Below are 21,846 nucleotides of genomic sequence, written 5' to 3' on the forward strand. Positions count from 1 at the left end.
GATAAATTTAGGCACTCCTGCAATCATCACACTTTTTCTGTTACAAACTGACCCCGGCCCCTCATCAGAGAAGGGAAAAGTTATGTGGCCCTCACAGGAAAAAGTTTGGGGACTCCTGATTTAGACAATCGCAGGCAAATTCAAGCACTTTTAAGTACTTGAGAAGCCAATTTTACAATTTCTCCAATACCAGTCTAAGAAGAAACACTACATTATTTTATTGTTTATAGTTATTAATTGCTAACATTCTTATCGATTCCAACGACTCTAAATATGTATTTGAGGTAGGTTCAAGGTGTATTTATCTTTTAATGCGTAGACTCTCAAGTCAGAATGAGTAACACGGCAACAATTTCAAGCATTTACAAGCTCTTCACTCGAAATTCAAGCACTTTTCTTGCTTGCGCTCTCTAAAGTACTCGAAAGAGTAGTGGCACAGCAGCTGAATGCTTTCATATCGGAGAATAACCTTTTTGAATCCATGCAATCAGGATTCAGGGCTAACCACTCTACTGAGACAGCTCTGATCAAGGTAACAAATGATCTCCTAATGTCAATGGATTCTGGCGCTTCATCACTTTTGCTGCTGCTGGATCTTAGTGCTGCTTTTGACACAGTGCGCCACAATATCCTACTAGAACGGTTGGAAAAATGGATTGGTCTCTCAGCAGCCGTCCTCTCGTGGTTCAAATCCTACCTCTCAGATAGGACGCACTGTGTTAAATATGGTGAAACGACATCTGAGCCCTTTAATGTTACCTGCGGTGTTCCGCAGGGTTCAGTGCTCGGCCCCCTACTTTTCAACATTTACATGCTTCCATTAGGTGATATTATTCACAAGTACAATATCAGCTTCCACTGCTACGCAGACGACACTCAACTATATCTTCCGTTGGAGGAATCTTCCACACTAAACTGTGGAAATTTGGAGGCCTGTCTCACTGAGATAAAAGAGTGGATGTCACTCAATTTCTTGCGTCTTAACTCTGAAAAGACCGAAATGTTAGTCATTGGTCCTTCTAAATGCCGGGACTTATTCGCAAAAACTGCTGTGAACATTGACAAATGTCACATCACACAGAGTGACTCAGTTAAAAATTTAGGTGTCATATTTGACCCTGATCTATCCTTTGAGATGCATGTAAAGCAAATTACTAGAACTGCCTTCTTCCATCTTCGCAACATTGCTAAAATCCGTTCAATACTGTCTCAGTCTGATGCGGAAACAATAATTCATGCATTTGTTACCTCCCGTCTCGATTACTGCAATGCACTACTCTCCGGTCTCCCGAAGTCCAGAATCAAGTCTCTTCAGCTAGTACAAAATGCCGCAGCGAGGCTTTTAACTAGGACAAAAAAGTACGATCACATAACACCGATTATGGCTAACCTGCATTGGCTCCCAGTTAGCCAAAGATGTGACTTCAAAGTTCTCTTAGTATTGTACAAAATCATACATGGACTTGCTCCCTCTTATCTTTCAGATCTGATCTGCCACTATGTCCCGGTCCGAAGCCTACGATCTGAGAGTGCTGGTCTTCTGATGATCCCGAGAGCAAAGAAGTCTTCTGCTGGTTCGAGAGCGTTCTCCATCCGGGCACCGGTGCTGTGGAATGCTCTTCCCCCTGAGATTCGATCTGCAACCTCAGTGGAAATGTTTAAATCTAAACTTAAAACTCACTTCTACTCCATTGCATACGAATAACCTACTCCTCTTGTCGGTTGAAAATAGTTTGTGTAATATAGTGTAACAATCTGTGAAGCCCTTTGAGACTCTTCGTGATTTAGGGCTATACAAATAAAAATGACTTGACTTGACTTTTCAAACCTTTGATAGAATTCAAGGATTTCAAGCACCCGTACAAACCCTGTAAATGTTAGATTGATGTTAAAATTGCTCTGGTATTGGAGTACTTACATATTTAGAATGTTTTTCTCTCCCACACCTAAATAGAAATATGCAAATTTATCCATAAAAATTCAGCACTTGGGTGTCATCTTTTTATTCGTTTTCAGGGGAGTGGCTAAAAAGTCGTTTATATTCACAAAAACAGTTTTATTTTCAGTAAAATCCTGCAAAAAAAGAAAAAACGCTCATATAAATACATAATTTTCTTACTTGCAAGATGGATGTAGACTTCAGGGTTGGGTAGGGTTATTTTAACTGGATTACTTTTGGATTACTCCAATACCTAATATGCAAATAAAAGACAGAAGAAACTAAATATGAATAAAATGACTAAATTTTGTGCAGGCTTGGGGAGTAACGGAATACATGGAACGGCAAAAATGATGTTGGCAAGCTGTTTGGATTTATTTTCATTTTGTTTCTGTCGCATTTTATGTTAGTTTTGCCGGAGATCAAAGCCAGGAGAGAAAGCTTACCACGTGTTGTGAGTCATCATTTTATTCATATTTAGTTTCTTTTGTCTTTTATTTGCATATTTGGTATTGGAGTAATCCAAAAGTAATTGAAAGTAATCAAGTAACCCTACCCAACCCTGGATGTAGTACTGTATTTACTGACAGATCAGATCATGAGATGTACCCTCAAAAGTATTCGTGAGATTTTTCATATATAAAGTGTACTGAATTATAAGGCGATGAAATTAAAACTGTTTTAGGAGTAAGTTTATTATAAATAAAACATCTGAAATAATTTTATACAACAAATATTAGGAAATCTGGTTTCACAACTATAATGTAATGTTTTATAAATGGCTACCTTATCTGTGACTTTCGATTAAAATGACAATGTTTCTATAAACTATATTTCAAGGCTCACTTTTTAATTTCTGGCAAGTTTGAGGATTTTAGGTGCACCTTATACTCTGGAAATTATGGTAATTGAACTGCATGGGTTGAGTGTCACTTTTGTTTTGCCGCCATTTTTCGTTATGGTGGCCCAAAGGAAACAAAATAATTGCTGGTTTAACAGGTCTAAATCACAATAATTCATTCTGTGAGTTCACCACTAGAGGGCGCCATTTCTGAAATGTCGCTTTAAAAAGGGAGCCAGCAGCATATGGAGGGCCAATTCTACCATTAACAGAAATAAATGGATAAGTGATACCTTTAAATATACGCCGTATGAACTCATGATAAATCACATAATACCTCAATATATGACATTCATATATGTATTCATTTTGTCATTATTTTGGTATTTACTTTGTACTTTATTTGGTTATTTTGTCACAATTCAGTAATTATTTGGTCATTTTTTTGTTGTGTTTTGTTGTTTATTTTGAGTTTTGAATTTTATTTAAAAAGCAAATGAATGAGCATAAAATGGAACTGAGGTGGTTTTGGTTTAGCTGGTCATTAGTCTTTGAAACATTTGAATAAATTGTATTATTTTTGGCTTAAACTCCCCAATCCTTTTAAGTAATGGAACGGCTTGAATTATTAGTGCCTCCTAGTGGTACAAAAAGCTTTCAACCATTGAAAAAAACATTGCATGCTAGGCAAAAATACAAGAACTATCATAACAATGCTAATTTTTATCATAACAAATAGGTTGAGAAATTTCTACTTTTTCACCATGGACTCCCCACTTAGGTAGGCGCAATGTTTGTCCGGCATCCTGCTGTAATCACTGGCTGTTGCTCGTACTAAACAACACAGTGCCATCTAGTGGTTAAATATTACACATTGGGGCCTTAATGGATTATCATTTGGGTCCTAAATTCAGATCAGTTGTAGGGTTCCTACAACTGGAGGCAGGTTCAATTCAAGACTTTTAAGGCTTATTTTAATGCCTTTTGAAATCAAATTTAAGACCAAGTCGACAAATAAACTGAAACAAATAAAAACAAATATTTCCTGATCGCAATTCATCGCGCCTCGTACACATTACCCAGCACAACTCCTAGCCATGGCGAAAAACGTTCACCCGATAGCCACGGTCCAAACTAAGCACCTCTTTCCGAAGTTGCTATATGTATAGTGGGTAGACCGAAGACATGCGTCCGACTGAAACCACATCACCGTTTTGATAGATCCGTTATTGTGATCACGCCATGTTGCCACAAAAGTAAATCGGTGAATTACTAAAAAAAGACTATCATTACTAAATCTTTTTAATTTAAACAAATAAAAATCTTAATAATGTGCTCCAAAATTGTATTTAAGACATTCTAATGCCAAATAAGGCCTTATTTTTAGAATGAATTTAATGCCTATTACGAATTTTCCAGGATTAGCAGGAACCCCGAGTTGAGAACCACTGGTTCAACAGTTCGCCAACCTCACAACAATGCATTCTATGAGTTCACCACTAGAGGCCAAACGTTTCCACTCTGTTGCTTTAAAAGGAGCAAGCAGAATAGCCCTTTCCAACGTGGTCCAGAGCAGGAACCGCTCAAAAACAACTTAGCTCACGTTTCCGTCATCAACTTTGAAACGCGAGTCGAAAACCCGGAATCGGACGGCAGCCGTCGTCACGCCGTCACCCTCTGCTGGATCCTTGCTCTTGCGTTCCGGCGCTTTCTGCAAAAGGGGGACGTCTGCGAGTGAGGCTAGCTTGCGGTTGTTTTTGGGCGCCGTGCTAGTTTGGGCCGCTTCGGTTTACCTTTGAGGCGGCGACACCATACACTTCCACAGTACGGCGTAGAGGCCCAGTAACATTGAGATAAACATTGCCGCCGCAATGGCGCCTGTGGGAGCATCGGTAAAACATTGCAGTCCATACGGGAATTGTTTTTCAGATTTTAGATAGATAGATACTTTATTCATCCCCGTAGGGGAATTCACACTTCAAGCAGTATCCTTGTCTTGAAAATAAAACAATAATAAAGTAAAAGGAATATAATACATAAATACCCAATGTAACGTGTTGATATAGAGTATTTAAAAAGTGCTACATAAAATACACACTATAATAAAAATAGGGTAATATGCAATGCGGGGGTGTGGTTTAATGTGGGCTTTTACTCCCCGGGTGGAGTTAAAGAGCCTCATGGCATGAGGAAGAAATGATCTCCTCAGTCTGTCCGTGGAACAAGACTGACAGGGGAAACGACGACAACCATTTGACATTAAAAACAATCATTTTTAAGAGGTCGACCAATTATCGGGCGGGCTGACTAACGGCACTGATATCTATGAATTGGACGGATATCGGTATCGTCATTTTTATTAATTCCACGGGCCGATTAAATCATTGTTCCTACAGCTTAAGGCAAGTTAAATTCAAGACTTTTAAATAGGGCTGCGCGAATAACCGAAATCGAATCGATAAAGACGCTCCCTTACTTACGAACATTCGAGTTACGAAAAGCGGTAGATATGAATATTTTTTCGGCGATGTCGAAAAAAATCTGGACATTGCTGTAAGTTAGATTTTGTATTGTATGGACCTTTTTTTGAGTAGAGGACAGTACTGTAGTGCTTCTTTCCACCGTGAGGCGCTGTGAGAGGTCACCATCGAAGAAGAAATCCGCTTCCTCTTCCTAGTTCGTGTGTAAACATTCTATACTTCATCTCCAGCGCGCTAAGAACTTTGACGTTTTTATCGTTTAATATCTTGTGCATCCATTCGATGTGCTTGGTGTAAAGTGTAAAGAAGCTTGATGCGGTTGAGAAAATGGGGCTGACTTTTCGGGTCACACCCATTCTCAGAAGACAGTATGTTGCGAGATATCAATGAGTTCGGATGTTATTAAAGCTGAATCAAATGATAAAACTCGTCTCTTGAGTCTTACTCTTACAGAAAATGTTTTTACAATATATTTCCCTGGAATCATTCAAAATAAAACAATATCACCATGTGCTTGTTTCAAACTGGAAGTGGCAAACATGCCAAAACGATTGTTGGAGATGTTGAGTCACAAACAAAGACAGGGACTAAATTGAGAAACTAAATAGGAGAAAAAGAATAAATGAAACCAACTAAAACGAAAATATTACTGAAAAAAAACCTCTAAAAACAAAGTCGATAAGAGAATGTCACACAACTAGCTTTGACTCTAGACAGAAAAGATTCAATTAATGCCAACTATTAGCCCGATAAACGACCCAAACAACATGCTTTTACGGTTTGTTTTGTATTTTCAAGACAAACCAATTGGGAAAAATAAGTACGATTTTAAAAAAGAGGAATTTTAGAAGATTCAAGTATTTATTTACTGTGAAATGCTTTAAGCAGCTTCCAGGAACATTAAAGACTATTTTCAACTAAGCTGTTTGCAGTTAAATATGTTATTTCATTATCTTAAGGAACTTGAGTTATAACACTGACAATAGGTTTCAATTATTTTGAATATTGTACTTGGCATATATGACTCAGGGACATTTAAGTAAAGGCCAAAGGAAACCTTTATTGTCACTCTTATCACAGTGAAATTCTATATTCACAAATGCAAATTATAGTAGGAAAAAAATCTTTAATTTCCTTCCAATTTGAAGAGAACCATTACACAATATTTATAAAGCTTTTCCAGAACCAGAAGGCCATTAAAACAAAGAATATTTGCAAACATTTTTGGCAGTTTTATTGCAATTTCTGTTTCCCGCCTAGCATGTTTTATTTTACTCGTGTTTTTTATCCTTTATTGGCAATTGGGTTTATTGTACAGTTTGAATGTACTGGTTACACCACACTGGTTAGATATTTGTATTGTAATGTATATGCAAATGTTCAATAAAGGAAAAAATAAACCATTTTTAAAAGTTAGACATTGACAACTGTAGACAACTGATGTCATTGTCGTTGGACAAGCAAAATGGCCGCCCCATGTGGTAGCTTTCGCCATTTATTTCTTTTTCTATAAATATAACCACAAATAATCAGCATACGTTATTGAGATTTCATGAAGCATGATGATGATTAGCTAAAGTCTATTCCATTTAGTCTTTTAATTGAAAAAATGTGTGAACATTTTCCCTTTGAGACTCCTTGTGATCAAGGGCAGAAAAACATGACTTGACTAATTAAATAATGTGTAATTCTTATACTTATTTAATGTTATTTTGCTACTGTGTTAAGTTTTCAAAATGACCACAAACAACTGGAAAAATGTAGAATCTTGCGTTCAAAAGAAAACCAAAATCCTCTTTTAAGTGTTAATCTTGCTTGCAACTCACCTGGAATGATCCCGTTGCTTGTATTTAAAACATCTTCGGTGCTTGGTGGACGAGCAGCTGCTGCAGTGGAACCTTAGAATTGTGGAAATTCATTTTAAAATGGAAAAATATATATAATTTCAGTTGTAAGTTGATTTATTTGACTGGAAACTTACCATTTTTCTGCAGAACTTGCAACGCCCGCCAGGTTCGACCTGGGTCAACAATCTAGGGGGGGAAATGTATCCCCAAAATGTAAACATGGGAGTTTGATTGTGTTTTATTACCAATAAAGGACACTAATTAAGAAGAAAGTGATATTTGAAAAGTAGGAATGTGGACCTTCTGTGTGGTAAACAGGCGTAGAGTAAACACGGAAGATAAGAAAATGCAGTTACTCTTGACCCTCATGTTCAATAGTGACGCCTTGCAAATATTTTCAGTTCTGTGCGAGTAAAACGGAAATAGTCTTGACATAAATTGCGACACGATATCTTACCTCTGCAAATTTGCTTTCGTTCTGCGCTTCCCTCCGCATTTTAGAAGCGACTTTTTGCAAGTTATCAGTGTTTTCGTCTCAATTCCGTTTATACGCCTGCTGACGCGAGGCGTTCACGTGCTGGGACGAAGCTCGGATTTATCACGTTCGAATTGTAAACCTTTCTATGTGGTGATGTTTTTTGTGTGCAAATCTGCAAGGTGAGGTTTTGGTAGTTTATCTTAACGCTTTAAAACCACATTTTGCTATTTTGATTAAAAAAAACAGCCGTTTGCATCCTCGTACTTTCTGTAGGACTTTAAAGGGTGTATTACTCCACGTCCCTCCTGGAAAAAGCTGACCTTGAACAATAATGGCTTGACTTTTTAATGGAAACTTCACCTTGATGAAGACTAAACCAGCAGTGTTCATTTTACCTCTAAAAAGTGATAGGTCCCGGGGACTCGCATGCTCAAAAATCTATGCGTCCCAAAAGGGATCTACGGCTCCCCAAAATTTAGTGTTATCGAGGTTGAAATTGTAAATCGGCGACTAATATATGATATATAATATAATAATATAAATCTATATATTCATTCAGTTTTAATCATCACAGTTAATTGATAATACAAAGCACTTATCACTTCAGATTTTTCAGTTCACAAAAATATTGTACATTACACAAAATAATATTGCTAAAATATTAGTCTATATATTCATGCAGTTTTAATCAGTTCAGATTTTTCAGTTCATATATTCTTCGTGGTTTGCTGTCCAGCCACAGTTGTAATGCCTTCTCAAGGTCCAATTGCAGCAACGGAATTTTCATAGCTAAATTGCGGTTTTCATTGTCGTTGTGCCGATCCAATGTGCTTTTCTGAAAGTTCGTATTGTGAAATGATTTATGCGATCTAGTTTTTTTGTTACAATGGGGACATGCATCACAGAACATGTAGCCTCCATTATCATCCTCCTAGTAGCGCAAACAGGAATATAATTTAACCCAGTTTGGCAGAAAAGTCCTTTTCTTGCTAGTATTCTTTTGTTTATTTTCTTTCGTCGAGTCGTTCGCTTCTACACGCGTGTTTTCCTTGCCTTTGCGATCTTCCGAAGAATTTCTCCGCCGTTTTTTCGTGCCGGAATTATTGCCGTTGCTATCACTTTCTGCATTATGTTTCGACTTATTACTGACACTGAAGAAATGAACAATTTTGTGTTGATTTTCACCTTCCCTCGACGACAACCACCACAACAATGACATCATCTCGAATCAATGAGATCGGCGTGCAGACGAAAACGCGAACCGCGAGACCAAAACAACAATGGCGGATCTGCCTGATGAAAAGTTTGGAGTGCGGTAAATCTTTGTTAAGAATAAAAGTAATCGGGTAATAATGACAATTTGGTGTCGAAAAAGTTGCATCCCGGGGACGCACGTTGATTCGACACTATGCGTCCCCAGCAAAAATGATGCTTCTAGGATGCAGGGACACGGGCAAACGAGAACACTGAACCAGCTTCAATTAAATATATACACATGTAACCCTGGGCAGCACGGCGGCGCAATGGTTAGCGCGTGTGCGGCACAGTTCTAAGGTCTTGGGAACCTCCTGTGTGGGTTCAAATCCAGCTACCGGACTTCCTGTGCGGAGTTTGTATGTTCTCCCCGTGCTTGCGTGGGTTTCCTCCCACATTCCAAAGACATGCATTTCAGGTGGATTGGCCGGTCCAAATTGTCCCTAGGTGTGAATGAGCGAGTGAGTTGTCTGTCCCTGTGTGCCCTGCGATTGGCTGGCAACCAGTTCAGGGTGTCCCCTGCCTACTGCCCGATGATTGCTGGGATGGGCTCCAGTACCCCCGCAACCCTACTGAGGATAAGCGGTGCAGCTAATGAGATGAGACATGTAACCCTCTTATCAAACATTTTCAATCCCGAAAAACCAAAACATGTTCATCCAGAGAGGTGTTTAATAAAATAAGAATCAACCCTTCACTGGGTTGCGTGAAGGAATGACAGTACTCATGAGTATACAACATTGACCCCTTATGAGTAATGTTTCCGTTGAGCTCTCTCAGTACAAGAGAAGCCAGTCCGTGGAGGTATTGCACAACATTTACACTTTAGAAGCCACACAGACAAAAACACGCACGCTCAAGAATTCAGCTGCACGCAGCAGAAAGCATCAAAACAAGGCAGTTGTCCACGATCAATGAAAGCAAGCAGAAAAACACAATATTTTCCAGACTATAAAGCGCACCTACGAAACCCGATTTGGACAGAAATTTGAAAGGGCGCCTTAAATGAGGCTTAAATATCACAGGATACGGTTGTTATGATTGGAAATGCTAATTTGAGCAGGGTTGGGTAGGGTTACTTTAACTTGATTACTTTCAATTACTTTTGGATTACTCCGATACCAAATATGCTAATAAAAAACAAAAGAAACTAGATATGAATAAAATTATGACTCACAACACGTGGTAAGTTTTCTCTCCTGGCTTTGATCTCTTTGATCTCCGGCAAAAATAACATAAATGCGACAGAAACAAAATGAAAATAAATCCAAACAGCTTGCCAACATCATTTTTGCCGTTCCATGTATTCCGTTACTCCCCAAACCTGCACAAAATTTAGTAATTTTATTCATATTGAGTTTCTTTTGTCTTTTATTAGCATATTTGGTATTGGAGTAATCCTAAAGTAATTGAAAGTAATCAAGTTAAAGTAACCCTACCCAACCCTGAATTTGAGCAATGATTGATCTAATCCACAGGTGTCAAACAGGCAGCCCGCGGGCCAAATCAGGCCCGCTAAGGGATTGAATCCGGCCTGCGAGACAACACTCAGAGAAGCGCAAGAGAAAAACAAGCTGCAGGTTGAAATAGGTCAACATGATGTTGCCAAAGCCAGGTGCCTCTCACAAAGACACTGTACTTGTATTTATTTCTCTCTCTCTCTTTTTTCCCACCCCTTTTCTCCCTCTCTGAGTCTCTTTTTCTCATCCTTTGTTGCTCTTTGTCTCTTTCTGTCTTTTAACCTCTTTTGCTCTAGCTTCCTTTTTTCCTTTTCTTTCTTCTTTTTCTCTCTTCATACCCTTCATGCTCTTTTCTCTCCTTCTGTCTTTCTGTTTCTCTTTGGATTTATTTCTTCCTCTCCCTTTCTTTCCCCCCACTCTCACGACTTTTTATTTTTTGTTTCTCACGATCTCTCTTTTTCTTTCTTTGTCCTGCCCTCTCTCCTTTTCCCTCCCTCTTTCTCTTATTTCTTTAACCATTTTTCTTTCTCTTTAATCTACTAGTCCGGCCTTGTTCTATCGTGTAGCCCCAGAGTTAAAATGAGTTTGACACCCCTGATCTAATCAATAAACATTGCTGACCATAATTACAAAACTTAGTATGCAATGGGAATCCAACCTGAATAATGGCGGTGAGAGTGAAATCCCAATACTTACAGTCACTCCACTTCTTCACCTGTGCGCCAATAATGTTGCGGTTTAATATTGATGTGTTCATAAGAGATTTGACTGTACGAATTTCAGTTTTCTCCGTTCTCCAACATTCATTAGTGAGGATTTGCATAGTGCATTCTAATAGGATGAACCACCTCTCCACTCCTCATAAATGAATGTTAGGGAATGAAGAAAACCAAGTCTTTCAACTGAAAACTGTACTAGCTCTTTTACGTACGCACACATAATGAACCGAGAGGTTATCGACCCACAGGTGAAGAAGTGAGAAACTGTTTAACCTATCAGAATGTACTGTGAAAATCAGTGTTGTGGTACTGTGAGCAAGTATCATATGATAAGCTGGAATGCCTTATCACAAGTCATCTTTACCCTGGGTGTTTTGCTGTATATGTTTTGCGATTTGAGTTTGCATTAATATGTATAGACATGAAAGCTTTTACTGTAGTCTCAATCTCATGCACCTTATAGTCTTGTGCGCCCTATGTGTGAAAAGTTACACACAAAAAAAGATATTTGGGGGTGCGCCTTATAATCTGATGCATTTTTTGATTAATAAAAGGGACATGATGGAGTGTCACTATATCAATTTTAGTGTTTTAGAACAATAATATCAATTGGGCTTGTCCCCACAAATCAGCGTTGTTGTACAAACTGCATTAACGCCTCACAAAATCACAATCAGCCACAGAGGGAATGTTGAAGACCCCAACAAACATCACAAAATTAAGTTTTTGTCTGCCGTGTCAATGAAAACCAAAACCGGCACTTAAGACCCGATACCTGATGCAATCCGAATGGCGTTCAATGGTTTCCACAGCACATGATCCCAGGAGAGCAACACGCAAGTTCGTCCTAGAACCCATATTGCCCCTCCGGCCCCTTACTGGAGGGCCAAACTCGACACTTTTCGCTGAGTTTTTGGGGCGGGTGCCGGCTGAGGGGCGAGCGGGAAGGCAAAGACGGAGCGTGAGAGCGATGGGGACGTGTCCAATGGGGACGAAGCGGCGACGTCACATGACTTCGCAGCAGGAGTTTTGTTTCCTCGCCTGTTGGAGGAATCGTGCTGTTGCGTTAGGTGTCCTTTCCAAAAAGTCGATTAAATAGTAGTGGTGCAACGATTAAAATAAAAAAATAGATAATAGAAAGTCGACAAACACCATAATTTTCGGAGTAAAAGTCGCAGTTTTTGTATAGTTCGGTCGGGGGTACGACTTATACTCTGGTGCGAGTTCTATGTGAAATTATTAACACATTATTGTATCATTAAGTATTAAATGTTTATTACGGGTATATCATTTCACATGTTACTTTCACACTTAACCACAAGAGGGAGCTCTGGCCTGTGTTGATAAATTCAACCTTGGCATGTTGTGCTGTAGTTGAAAATGACACCACCTTTTTTTTTACCAATTGGGAATGAAACATTTAAAAGACTAAGCGTCATTTTGCCAAACTAAATATTTTCAACCTACTCAAAATGATTTTTTTATACAAGGTGCAAATACTCTGTGTTTTATTGTTTTAATTTATGACCCCAAACTGAGATGCAAAGTCATTTTAGCAATGTTTGCGCGAGTGACATATGCTAGGGAGGGCATTTCACGCAGGGGGGATTTTTTTTTTCAATTTTTAATTTTAAAATGCCTTTCAGGAGGCGTTTATGTTTTTGGTGCTTTATCAGATAAATATTCGTCCACATTTTTTTCTTCTTAATTATGCATTTTTTGGCTGGTGCGACTTATAGTTTGGAAAATACGGTGATTGCATTGTCAACTATTTTCGGTAGACACGTTTTTCCAACAGAGTGAGTCATCTTAAATGATTATATTCTCTGCTGCGCAATAGTGTGTCTGAGAAAAGTTGAGTTTTTTTGTAACTGACTTTGCAACATACCGACTTTAAAACATAAATGTACCTCACAAAATACATATAGTTTCTGTCTTATTTACTATTCTACGGATGCTAATGAGCCTGTGCTTGATTTACAGGGACAATAAATGATTGTAATGTAGTGTTAATTTGCCTGTTCTTAAAAAAAAAAAAGGACAGCATCATATACAGACAGAAGAGCAGCTTCAGCGACAGAATGCTGTCCCAGTCTTGTTCCACAGACAGACTGAGGAGATCATTTCTCCGTCATGCCATGAGGCTCTTTAATTCCACCCGGGGGGTTAAAAGCCCACTTTAAACCAGAGCCCCACATTTGCATATTACCCATTTTTATTACAGTGTGTATTTTTAGTAACACTATTTAAATGCTCTTTATTAACACGCTATATTGGGTATTTTTGTATTCTATCTTTTATTTTGAACACAAAGATACTGCTTGAAGTGTGAATTACGGGGATGAATAAAGTTATATATCTATCCATCTATCTATCAAAGGTTTATTCATGTATTTATGTTACTACTGACCGAGCACTGTGCCTAATTTGGATTTAGATAAGGCATTTTTATTTAGTTTTTGTACAAATTGGCAGTATTTTTAATAAAATATGTATTTTTCATTATATCCATTTTTCTTGTGTTTATTATTTTTTGCCACAAAATACAACTTCATGCAAATTTTATTAAACAAATAATAATTATCAGATTTTATGACTAATTGTTTCAATAGTCAGTGACTAGTCAACTATTAGAATTAGTCGTTAGTTACAGTCCTATTGAATAAAATCCTCATGGAGGTACTCACAGTCTTGTAAAAGGCTTTGGATTGGGTCCCCAGGTGTTCAGACTTGAGTACAAGGTCGTCCAGTTTTTCGCCTCTCTCCAACAGACTTTCCATGGTCTTGTGCTACACAAACAATGGATTTATCGTAAGACCATATAACAAAGCAGGTCAAAAATGACGCCTTTAATACCAAAATGATCTTGGTGTCGTCAAGCTCCGCCTGCACTTTGGACATTGCATCTGCTTCCCTTGGATTCTGAAACAGAAAACAAGAGTCGGGTCAACTATTTGTACAGCAGGATAGCTTCTTCATAAACATGAGCGAAAGCGGTACAAAAGTATGCAAGCAAGATTGAAGACAAGTGTGAAGGAGCCTCTTTTTGTTATTGTTTGGTGGGATTGGTGTGTGTTATGTTATGCGTTGTGTGATAAAACAAGCCTCAAGAGAAAAAAAAAAAAAGAAGTATAGCCCAATTCTTCCTTGATGATAAATGGTATGCATGTATATAACGCTTTTCAAGTCAATAAAGACCTCACAAAGCGCTTTACAATGTGCTTCACACTTACCCATTCACACACACACTCACACAATAGGGAGTCAGCCATGCAAGGCGTATACCTGCTTATTGGGGGCATTTGGGATTCAGTGTCTTGCCCAAGGACACTTTGACATATAACACGGAGGAGCCAGGAATCGAACTTAATTGAATGCCTTTTAAGACTTTTCGGAGACTGTTTTATCTTCTTGGGTTAGCATTTGGGCTGGGTTTGAAACAGTCCTTTTCTTACTTTCACCATTTTCATCCTAGAGTAGCACATGTGGGAAATCACTCTCCTCTCCCCCCCATGCCTCCCCTGGCTCATTTCCTCCAATAAATGTAGGATAAAAGCAGATACTTGTGGTGAAAAAAAAGAAAGAAATATAAAGGCTCTTTGAACTCAGTTGGGCATCGTTACCACATACTTGACAGACAAAAAAATGATATTAAAAAAGTGTGTGAAATGTGTGGTGCAGGGGTTCCAATGTGGTGCCCCGTTCATTGCTTGTGTGAGCAGATTGAACCGTGACATACCTGATATTTGGCCAGATGAATATCTAAGGCTTTGTAGTTGATTGTATCAGGGTTCCCAGAGGGCCAGTCTATACTGTCCACTTGTCTGGAAAATTCCTCCAATACCTGAAATGTTAAATTGTGTTACAACGGAGGACTGGTAGTTTAGTTTAATTTTTTTTTTTTTTCTGACTTTGTCCAGCAGCGTGAAGCACACCCTCTGTGGGTACTCTGTGTCTGCTATGACCACGGCACCCAGGTTGTCATTCCTCACGTACACGTGACACAGGTACTCTGTAGAAATTGGAACAATACAACACACTCAGTTTTGCTCCATTCAATAAACAGTAGCTCCTCATCAATATAAGATTACACTTTCCGTTTAAATTGCATTATAAGGGATAGTGGTGCCATGTCAAAAACAGACTTGAGAAAATGCAGTAAATAACCCCGAGAGACCTTTACCTTGTTCCTTGACAGAGGCACGACTTCCGACTGTTGTCCGTTCAACAATCAAGGCACTTGTGAAGGCCATGAACTCCTGGATGCTGAATGACAAGACGGCATATGACATTAGTAGAAAAAAAGGCTGCAAGAGGCAAATTATCAAGTAGTTGAACACAGATTTATTTATTTTTGTTGGGTGGTAGTAGTGTCTGAAATATTGTCTGCCCGGACACCCGGGCCGTGTATCTTTTACGTCGGGCGTACAACTTACACAATGTCTCTGCCCGGGTGGCCGACAACTTTTTTAAGAAAAAAAAAAATCTTTCGTTTTTATTTTATTCCGATTTCGAAATCTTCGTTTTGTTTGAAGATTTCTGAATTTCGGTTCATTCTGCAATTTGCATACTCGGCAGCCAATCAGAAGCCTGGATTGAATAACTTTGTGCTTCCGGACTTTCCCGAGCGTTATGTCGCGCATTTGCATATCATTTTCCAAAGTAGACGCACAGAGAAAGAAAATCGATAAGTAGTTAGGAATCAAGCCAAAACTTCAGCCCCAGAAGAAATATTCAAAAGAAGCTAGTAAAATTCATGACGCTACAAAACGTAAACGTACATCAAAAGCACCGTGGAAAGAGGAGTTTTAAGCTGCGCGCGTACGCAATTGCGCACTGCTTGCATATTTTCAGCGCACAAGAAAATCTAGCCAGCGCACAAAAATGAGGGCTCAAAATTACTAATTAAGTAACAAATTAAGTCAAAGTTACAGTGCATGAAGGTAAAAATACACGGGTTCCCCTGACGTTGTGTCCTAAATGCGGTATTTTGAAGTCGAGTCGAAGTTGAGTAAAGTTCGTAGAGTTTGTCGAGAACCGGCTCCTTCGGCTCGGCCACTCTTTCGGGTCCTAAACGGCTCTTCAGGTTGTTTTTGCTTCTTTAATCCCAACATGACGAAATATTATGTGAAATTATGCACAAAATGACTTAAAGGAAGGGGAGAAGAGAACAAAAAAGAAAAAAATACCAAAATGAAAAAGTAGTGAAAAGCTGAGAAAAAAAGAAACAAAAGGAAGAGAAAAAAAGAAGGAAACATTTAGAAAAGAGCCAGAAAGAAAAGAAAGTAATGTAGGAAAAAAGTAAATAGATAACAAAAAGAAAAACGTAACAGCTCGGAAGAAATAAACACAATGAGATTTTTTAAAGGAATAAAAAAAAAAGAAGAAAAATAAAAAAGAAAAAGTTTATGTTGCATTCAAATAATTTCCAATTATATCAAGTGAATCTTGTTGCCAACATTGTACTTCCACTAAAAAATGTGATTAAGTACAGTTCTGTATCTCACAACCGACTAAATAACCCCCCAAAAATGTTAATATTATGCGACAAAATATATCAGGAAATAAATGGGGGCAGCACGGCGGCGCAGTGGTTAGCGCTTGTGCGGCACAGTTCATGTCATGGGAACCTGTCGTGGGTTCAAATCCAGCTCCAGACTTCCTGTGCGGAGTTTGTATGTTCTCCCCGTGCTTGCGTGGGTTTCCTCCGGGCACTCCGGTTTCCTCCCACATTCCAAAAACATGCATTTCAGGTGGATTGGCCGGTCCAAATTGTCCCTAGGTGTGAATGAGCGAATGAGTTGTCTGTCCCTGTGTGCCCTGTGATTGGCTGGCAACCAGTTCAGGGTGTCCCCTGCCCACTGCCCGGAGATGGCTGGGATGGGCTCCAGCCCCCCCGCGACCCTAATGAGGATAAGCGGTACGGCTAATGAGATGAGAGATGAAAAAGAAATGGATATCTTGTGAAAGAATTGTAAGAACAAACGACGTTTGTAGGCCGTACAACCTTTGCAATCGTACATGAGTCAATTCATTCAAAAGAGAAAAATAATTTTGCATTGCCGGAAACTCAGCAAAATGTAACTTGATGCCAAGTTTTGGACATGTTTGATGATTAATGATCTTGCCACACTTGGGATTATGGTTGCTCACCGACTTTGTGTGAACGCTCAGACCCGTGGAAAATTACAGGGAACATTGCACACAAGCCAAGTCAATTCTTTTATATAGACATTAATCAAAAACAGTGCAAAAGGTCTGCACGGACCCACCTGGATTTCTGAAAGAAGCTAAACGAAGAGAGATCGTAGGCCGCTTTCAGGAGGTGAGCTTTGGTGGCTCCTTTATAATGGACGCTCAGGCTGTAGAGCTTCATGGTGCCTTCCAGTCAATCTCAGTCTGAAATGGACCAAGACGCGGGTCAGATGACAGGCATTATCCGCCTCAACTTAACTCGTTGTTTGCTAGCTAACAAGCGCAAGTACCCGCACTACTTCGTGTCTAACTCTTATCAACCGCGTTTACATTGTTTTGTTTTACAGACTGCAAATAATTTCACCATATTTGTTCCACACAGCGGTACGAATCAAAACAACAAAGTTAAGCCAAGTAGTGATTAGCTAAATAAGCTAGCTTGTTTTCCTAGGGCCTCTGGGCTAACTTACCAGGTTAAAAAAAACGCTGCGACACACTTAAATAGAACTTAAACCAGAATAAACTACTATTTACACGAAACATACATTAGCAATCCGTTTTTAGGAGCAAAATCCGAAGCGTTTTGGTTCCGATTTACAACTTCGGGGATGCTGTTTTGCTTGCGACCAATCACCACGTCACGATCATCTTTGGGTCCTTCTGCTTATTCAGACCCCAGAAGCAAACACTGTCACAAAGTTGGTTCCGCCTGTTAATTAGCAACAAAGCCAGTACTGTAAGTTAAAATACATGTAAATGTAAATGCATTTCTATAGCACATTTCAAGTCACTGAAGACCTCCCAAAGCGCTTTACAATGTGCTTCACACTTACCAATTCACACACACACTCACACACCAATGGGGAGTCAGCCATGCAGGGCGCCTACCTGCTTAGAATAGAATAGAAAATAATAGAAAATCCAGCTCCGGACTTCCTGTGCGGAGTTTGTATGTTCTCCCCGTGCTTGCGTGGGTTTCCTCCGGGCACTCCGGTTTCCTCCCACATTCCAAAAACATGCATTTCAGGTAAATTGGCCGGTCCAAATTGTCCCTAGGTGTGACTGAGCGAGTGAGTTGTCTGTCCGCGTGTGCCCTGCGATTGGCTGGCAACCAGTTCAGGGTGTCCCCTGCCCACTGCCCGGAGATGGCTGGGATGGGCTCCAGCCCACCCGCGACCCTAATAAGGATAAGCGGTACAGCTAATGAGATGAGATGAGATGAGAATAGACTATACCGTACCTTTATTGTCATTGTTACAACATAGGATATATTGTGACAACGAAATTGGACGTGGCACTCCAGGTCCACATTTTACAGTGAGGATATAAGGAAAACAAAGAGATAAAGGAACAAAGAAGATGTTTGTACTGTCCTTGTTGTATAGGCTTTGTTTGCCTCTGGAGGGGTGTGTATGAGGGGGTGAGGGACAGACAGAGATGGGTGGATCCAACTAGATGTTTGTTGGGGGCATTAGGGATTTAGTGTCTTGCCCAAGGACACTTAGACATACAACACAGGGGAGCTGGGAATCGAACTTAATTGAATGCCCTTTAAGACTTTTCGGGGACTGTTTTATCTTCTTGGGTTAGTATTTGGGCATGGTTTGAAACAGTCCTTTTCTTACTTTCGCCATTTTCATCCTAGAGTAGCACGCGTGGGAAATCACACTCCTCTCCCCCATCCCTCCCCTGGCTCGTTTCCTCCAGCCGAACAGCAACAATAAATGTAAGATAAAAGCAGATACTTGCGGTGAAAAAACATGTAACACAGAGGAGCCGGGAATCGAACCTGCGACCTCTTTATCCCAAGATAAGCTACTGCCACCCAGGTGTGAATGGGAAAAAAATTATATTTATAATTTAGCTTGCTTTTAATTGTCTTTTATCTAGCAGATGGTAAATCATTTTTTATTTCACTCATTTTGTCATTGCTTATTTCAAAATTGGATACTAGAGAGCAGCAAATACTGCCACGGTTGCCTGTATTGATACCTTAAAGGGACAGTGTGTATCACATGACTACTGGTTATCTCTGTGATGTATTTTGCAACCAAAAATAAATGCCCAAAGCCTAAAGAAGAATACAACATGTGGAGACTCAAAGTGACCAACCCGCAACATTTTTGTTTTTATTTTTGGGCTTACACAAGGTTTGTTTTATGGGGTACCCGTAGAAGCAAGATGGCCCCCAATTATTTCAGCTACCCCTAGGTGAGCCTCATGTCTAATTAATACATATTTCGTTAACTTAAGTGTGTTTAAAATAAATGCATGTTTACATCACAGTTCAGGTATATTTGGTTATTATTTACATCAAAATAAATAAATGATGATAATTATAGTAATAATAATAATAATAGAATTGAATTTTAATTACATATATTTTTTTATACCTCATCTTTAGCAAAAGCACTAGTAGGTTAATAGTAGTAATAATAATATAAACTCAGAAATTGAGGCGCGTCATAATACGATAAGAACAATAATAATAATACTAATAATAGGAAAAATAATTGAGTGTAATTTTTTTTATTACATAACATTTGTTTCACCTGATCATCAACAACACTGCCAGAAATAATAATAATAATAGGAATAAGATTTTTGGGGGACTTTTTTTATGACATATAATTGGTTTTGCCTGACCATTAGCAACAACACCAGTAAGTCGATTTTACAGTAAAGATAATAATGTTATTTTTATTTTTGTAACTTTTTTGTCTATTTTTCACATTTCTTTTTTCTTTTCAGATATGTTGCAACAAACATCAGATCGCAAAATTAACATCTCAGCCAAAAACCTAAAAGTGAAAATGGGTTGAAATAAATACAAACCAGATACATTCTCCCGTCGTGTGGTGAGTTGGTTCAGGTGTAAAATTGCATTTACTCACTTGTTAGAATAAATAAGTCAACATAAGTAATGCCAAATGTGAAAATATTTTCCCCCTTTGTTTGGGAATAAATGTGTTGTGTTGAGAAGAGATTTCTTGTCCTACGTGAATATAGTACTGTATGCAGGTTAGGTTACTAGTGGGTGTCATGATGACACCTGTGCCCACTCATTTGGCGCCAGCCACTGCAGGCTACCTGATTGGTTCCCTGTCCTTTTTAAGCGCAGTCCTTTCACTCTCCTGTTGTCAGTCCGTCAGTGAACCTCTGTTTCTACTAAGGCAAGCTCTTTGACTCTGACTCCTGTCGGTCCCGCTTTTTGCACCCGTTTTTTCCACTTGTCTGTTCTTCTCCAGCTACGACCTGTTTTTGACCCGAACCACGTTTGCGCTCCCGTCCCGTCTTACGACCCGTTTTTTGATCCCGAACCACTTTTTTGCTCTCCTGTCCCGGCTATCGACCTGTTTTTTCCGTCCTCAACACCGCCATCTCCCGCTCCGAAAAATCCTCATCTGTATTCGGATCCCGATCCGATTGTGTGAGCGACTTGCTTCCCGCGTCCAGCAAGCACGAGGTTGCGGGCGCTGCCCTTCCTCTTTCTATCAATAAACCTGTGGGTAACGCTACGCATTTGGGTCCTGATTCCGTTCTGGTCGTGACAGTGGGGGCTAATCGGTAAAGCTTGAAACTGGAAAAACAAAGCAAACAATTTGGAGTCAGAACAGAAAGTCTAAATTCCAGCCCCAGAGCCAAATAAGTTTGACATGCTTTCTTTATCTTCTTTCTATTGTATTTGTTGAATAAGATTTAGGCAATACACTTTTGCTGTCGTGTCCGTTTTAGTGGGGTTGTTTTTAACTTGACCTCAGAGTCCTGCCAAATGCTCACTGCAGGCCTGACCTAGAGGCAAGGTCCAAGTCCTATCATTATAGGGGGGCAATTGGGATCTTTTCATCTTGGATGACACTTTAATTTGGCTATCCTTCTGTTAAATCTAAAAGGCAAATTGGTAATAGCTTGGACCCAAGTGGTCTAATCAGAGATACAGATTGTTAAAGAGATCATCCCTCCCCCTAAAAAAATACTTCTTTGTAAAGACATACTAATAAAATACACATGTGAAGGAAAACGTACATTTTATTTACCTTCAGTGTGACGTGACTTTAGCTGGTCAATTGGAGTAGCGGGTGGATGAATGTTTTAGATCAGGGGATGGTGTCATAATAGTCTGTGGTTTGCAATAATCTGTGGTCTGTGCCCTTTGAGACTCTTTGTGATTAAGGATGTCACAAATAAACATGACTTGACTTGACTTCACTATGATGAGGAGACCTGGACCTGTTTATTATTCTTAAACTTTTACATCTGTGGACTCCACCCCCCCAAAAAAGAAGGGCAATTGATGTTCCCTCTGGTAGTTTTGCTCCATTTAACAATTTCCTGCCGACCACTTAACTCAGCGGTGAGTGTTTTTGAAGATTCAAGTGTGACTGTAATGCGTTTCCAAGGCAACACCTGGATGACGCCTTCGGGTGCAAATGTTTGACAACGAAGGAAATCCTCTTTTTCCTAGAACCAAGCCCGGCTTGCATGTACAGCTTGAGGAAACTTAGGGCAGAAGCTTGTGTGCTTTTTTTTCTGATTTTTGCTTTCCAAAATAAACCTCTGGATTTCATTATTGGAGGGGTAATTTCACTTTTTATTTTATTTTATTTTTGGGAAAACTTCAATGCTGACCATC

The 21,846-nt window shown here is 39.3% G+C and overlaps 2 protein-coding genes across 3 annotated transcripts; both read right to left on the bottom strand.

The window, feature by feature from the left end:
* Positions 1-1,823: 1,823 nt before the first annotated feature.
* LOC148366332 (uncharacterized) lies at positions 1,824-7,682 on the bottom strand. Its single transcript, XM_088335202.1, has 5 exons — positions 7,565-7,682; positions 7,242-7,293; positions 7,087-7,158; positions 4,574-4,658; positions 1,824-4,491 (listed from the first exon to the last, which is right to left on the bottom strand). Exons 1-5 carry the CDS (start codon positions 7,601-7,603, stop codon positions 4,443-4,445), a joined length of 297 nt encoding a protein of 98 aa, XP_088191328.1. The 5' UTR covers positions 7,604-7,682; the 3' UTR covers positions 1,824-4,442.
* A 1,811-nt stretch (positions 7,683-9,493) lies between these two features.
* ykt6 (YKT6 v-SNARE homolog (S. cerevisiae)) lies at positions 9,494-17,888 on the bottom strand. 2 transcript variants are annotated; one of them, XM_088336783.1, is made up of 8 exons: positions 17,759-17,888; positions 17,291-17,417; positions 15,202-15,284; positions 14,930-15,030; positions 14,758-14,862; positions 13,875-13,940; positions 13,706-13,807; positions 9,494-12,059 (listed from the first exon to the last, which is right to left on the bottom strand). In XM_088336783.1, the coding sequence occupies exons 2-8, from the start codon at positions 17,392-17,394 to the stop codon at positions 12,024-12,026; spliced, it is 597 nt and encodes a 198-aa protein (XP_088192909.1). In that variant the 5' UTR covers positions 17,395-17,417; positions 17,759-17,888; the 3' UTR covers positions 9,494-12,023. The 2 variants fall into 2 exon arrangements, with proteins under 2 accessions (XP_088192909.1, XP_088192910.1); XM_088336784.1 differs by having other exon boundaries at positions 17,684-17,855.
* Between the last annotated feature and the right edge of the window lie 3,958 nt (positions 17,889-21,846).

This window comes from Urocampus carinirostris, chromosome 5 (assembly GCF_059441175.1).
Source record: "Urocampus carinirostris isolate Australia breed hairy pipefish chromosome 5, RoL_Ucar_1.0, whole genome shotgun sequence".
In the NCBI taxonomy this organism is placed as follows: Eukaryota; Metazoa; Chordata; class Actinopteri; order Syngnathiformes; family Syngnathidae; genus Urocampus; species Urocampus carinirostris.

Bases quoted from the DNA above. Each gene is read 5' to 3' on its own strand.
- LOC148366332 (XM_088335202.1), bottom strand. From the start codon at position 7,603: ATGCGGAGGGAAGCGCAGAACGAAAGCAAATTTGCAGAG. The intron at 7,159-7,241 runs GTAAGTTTCCAG...CACAATTCTAAG, and splicing joins GCAAGTTCTGCAGAAAAATG to GTTCCACTGCAGCAGCTGCT. The intron at 4,492-4,573 runs GTAAACCGAAGC...CCCCTTTTGCAG, and splicing joins ATGGTGTCGCCGCCTCAAAG to AAAGCGCCGGAACGCAAGAG.
- ykt6 (XM_088336783.1), bottom strand. From the start codon at position 17,394: ATGAAGCTCTACAGCCTGAGCGTCCATTATAAAGGAGCCACCAAAGCT. The intron at 13,808-13,874 runs GTATTAAAGGCG...TTGTTTGTGTAG, and splicing joins ACGACACCAAGATCATTTTG to CACAAGACCATGGAAAGTCT. The intron at 12,060-13,705 runs GTGAGTACCTCC...TTCCTCCAACAG, and splicing joins CCAAAGCCTTTTACAAGACT to GCGAGGAAACAAAACTCCTG.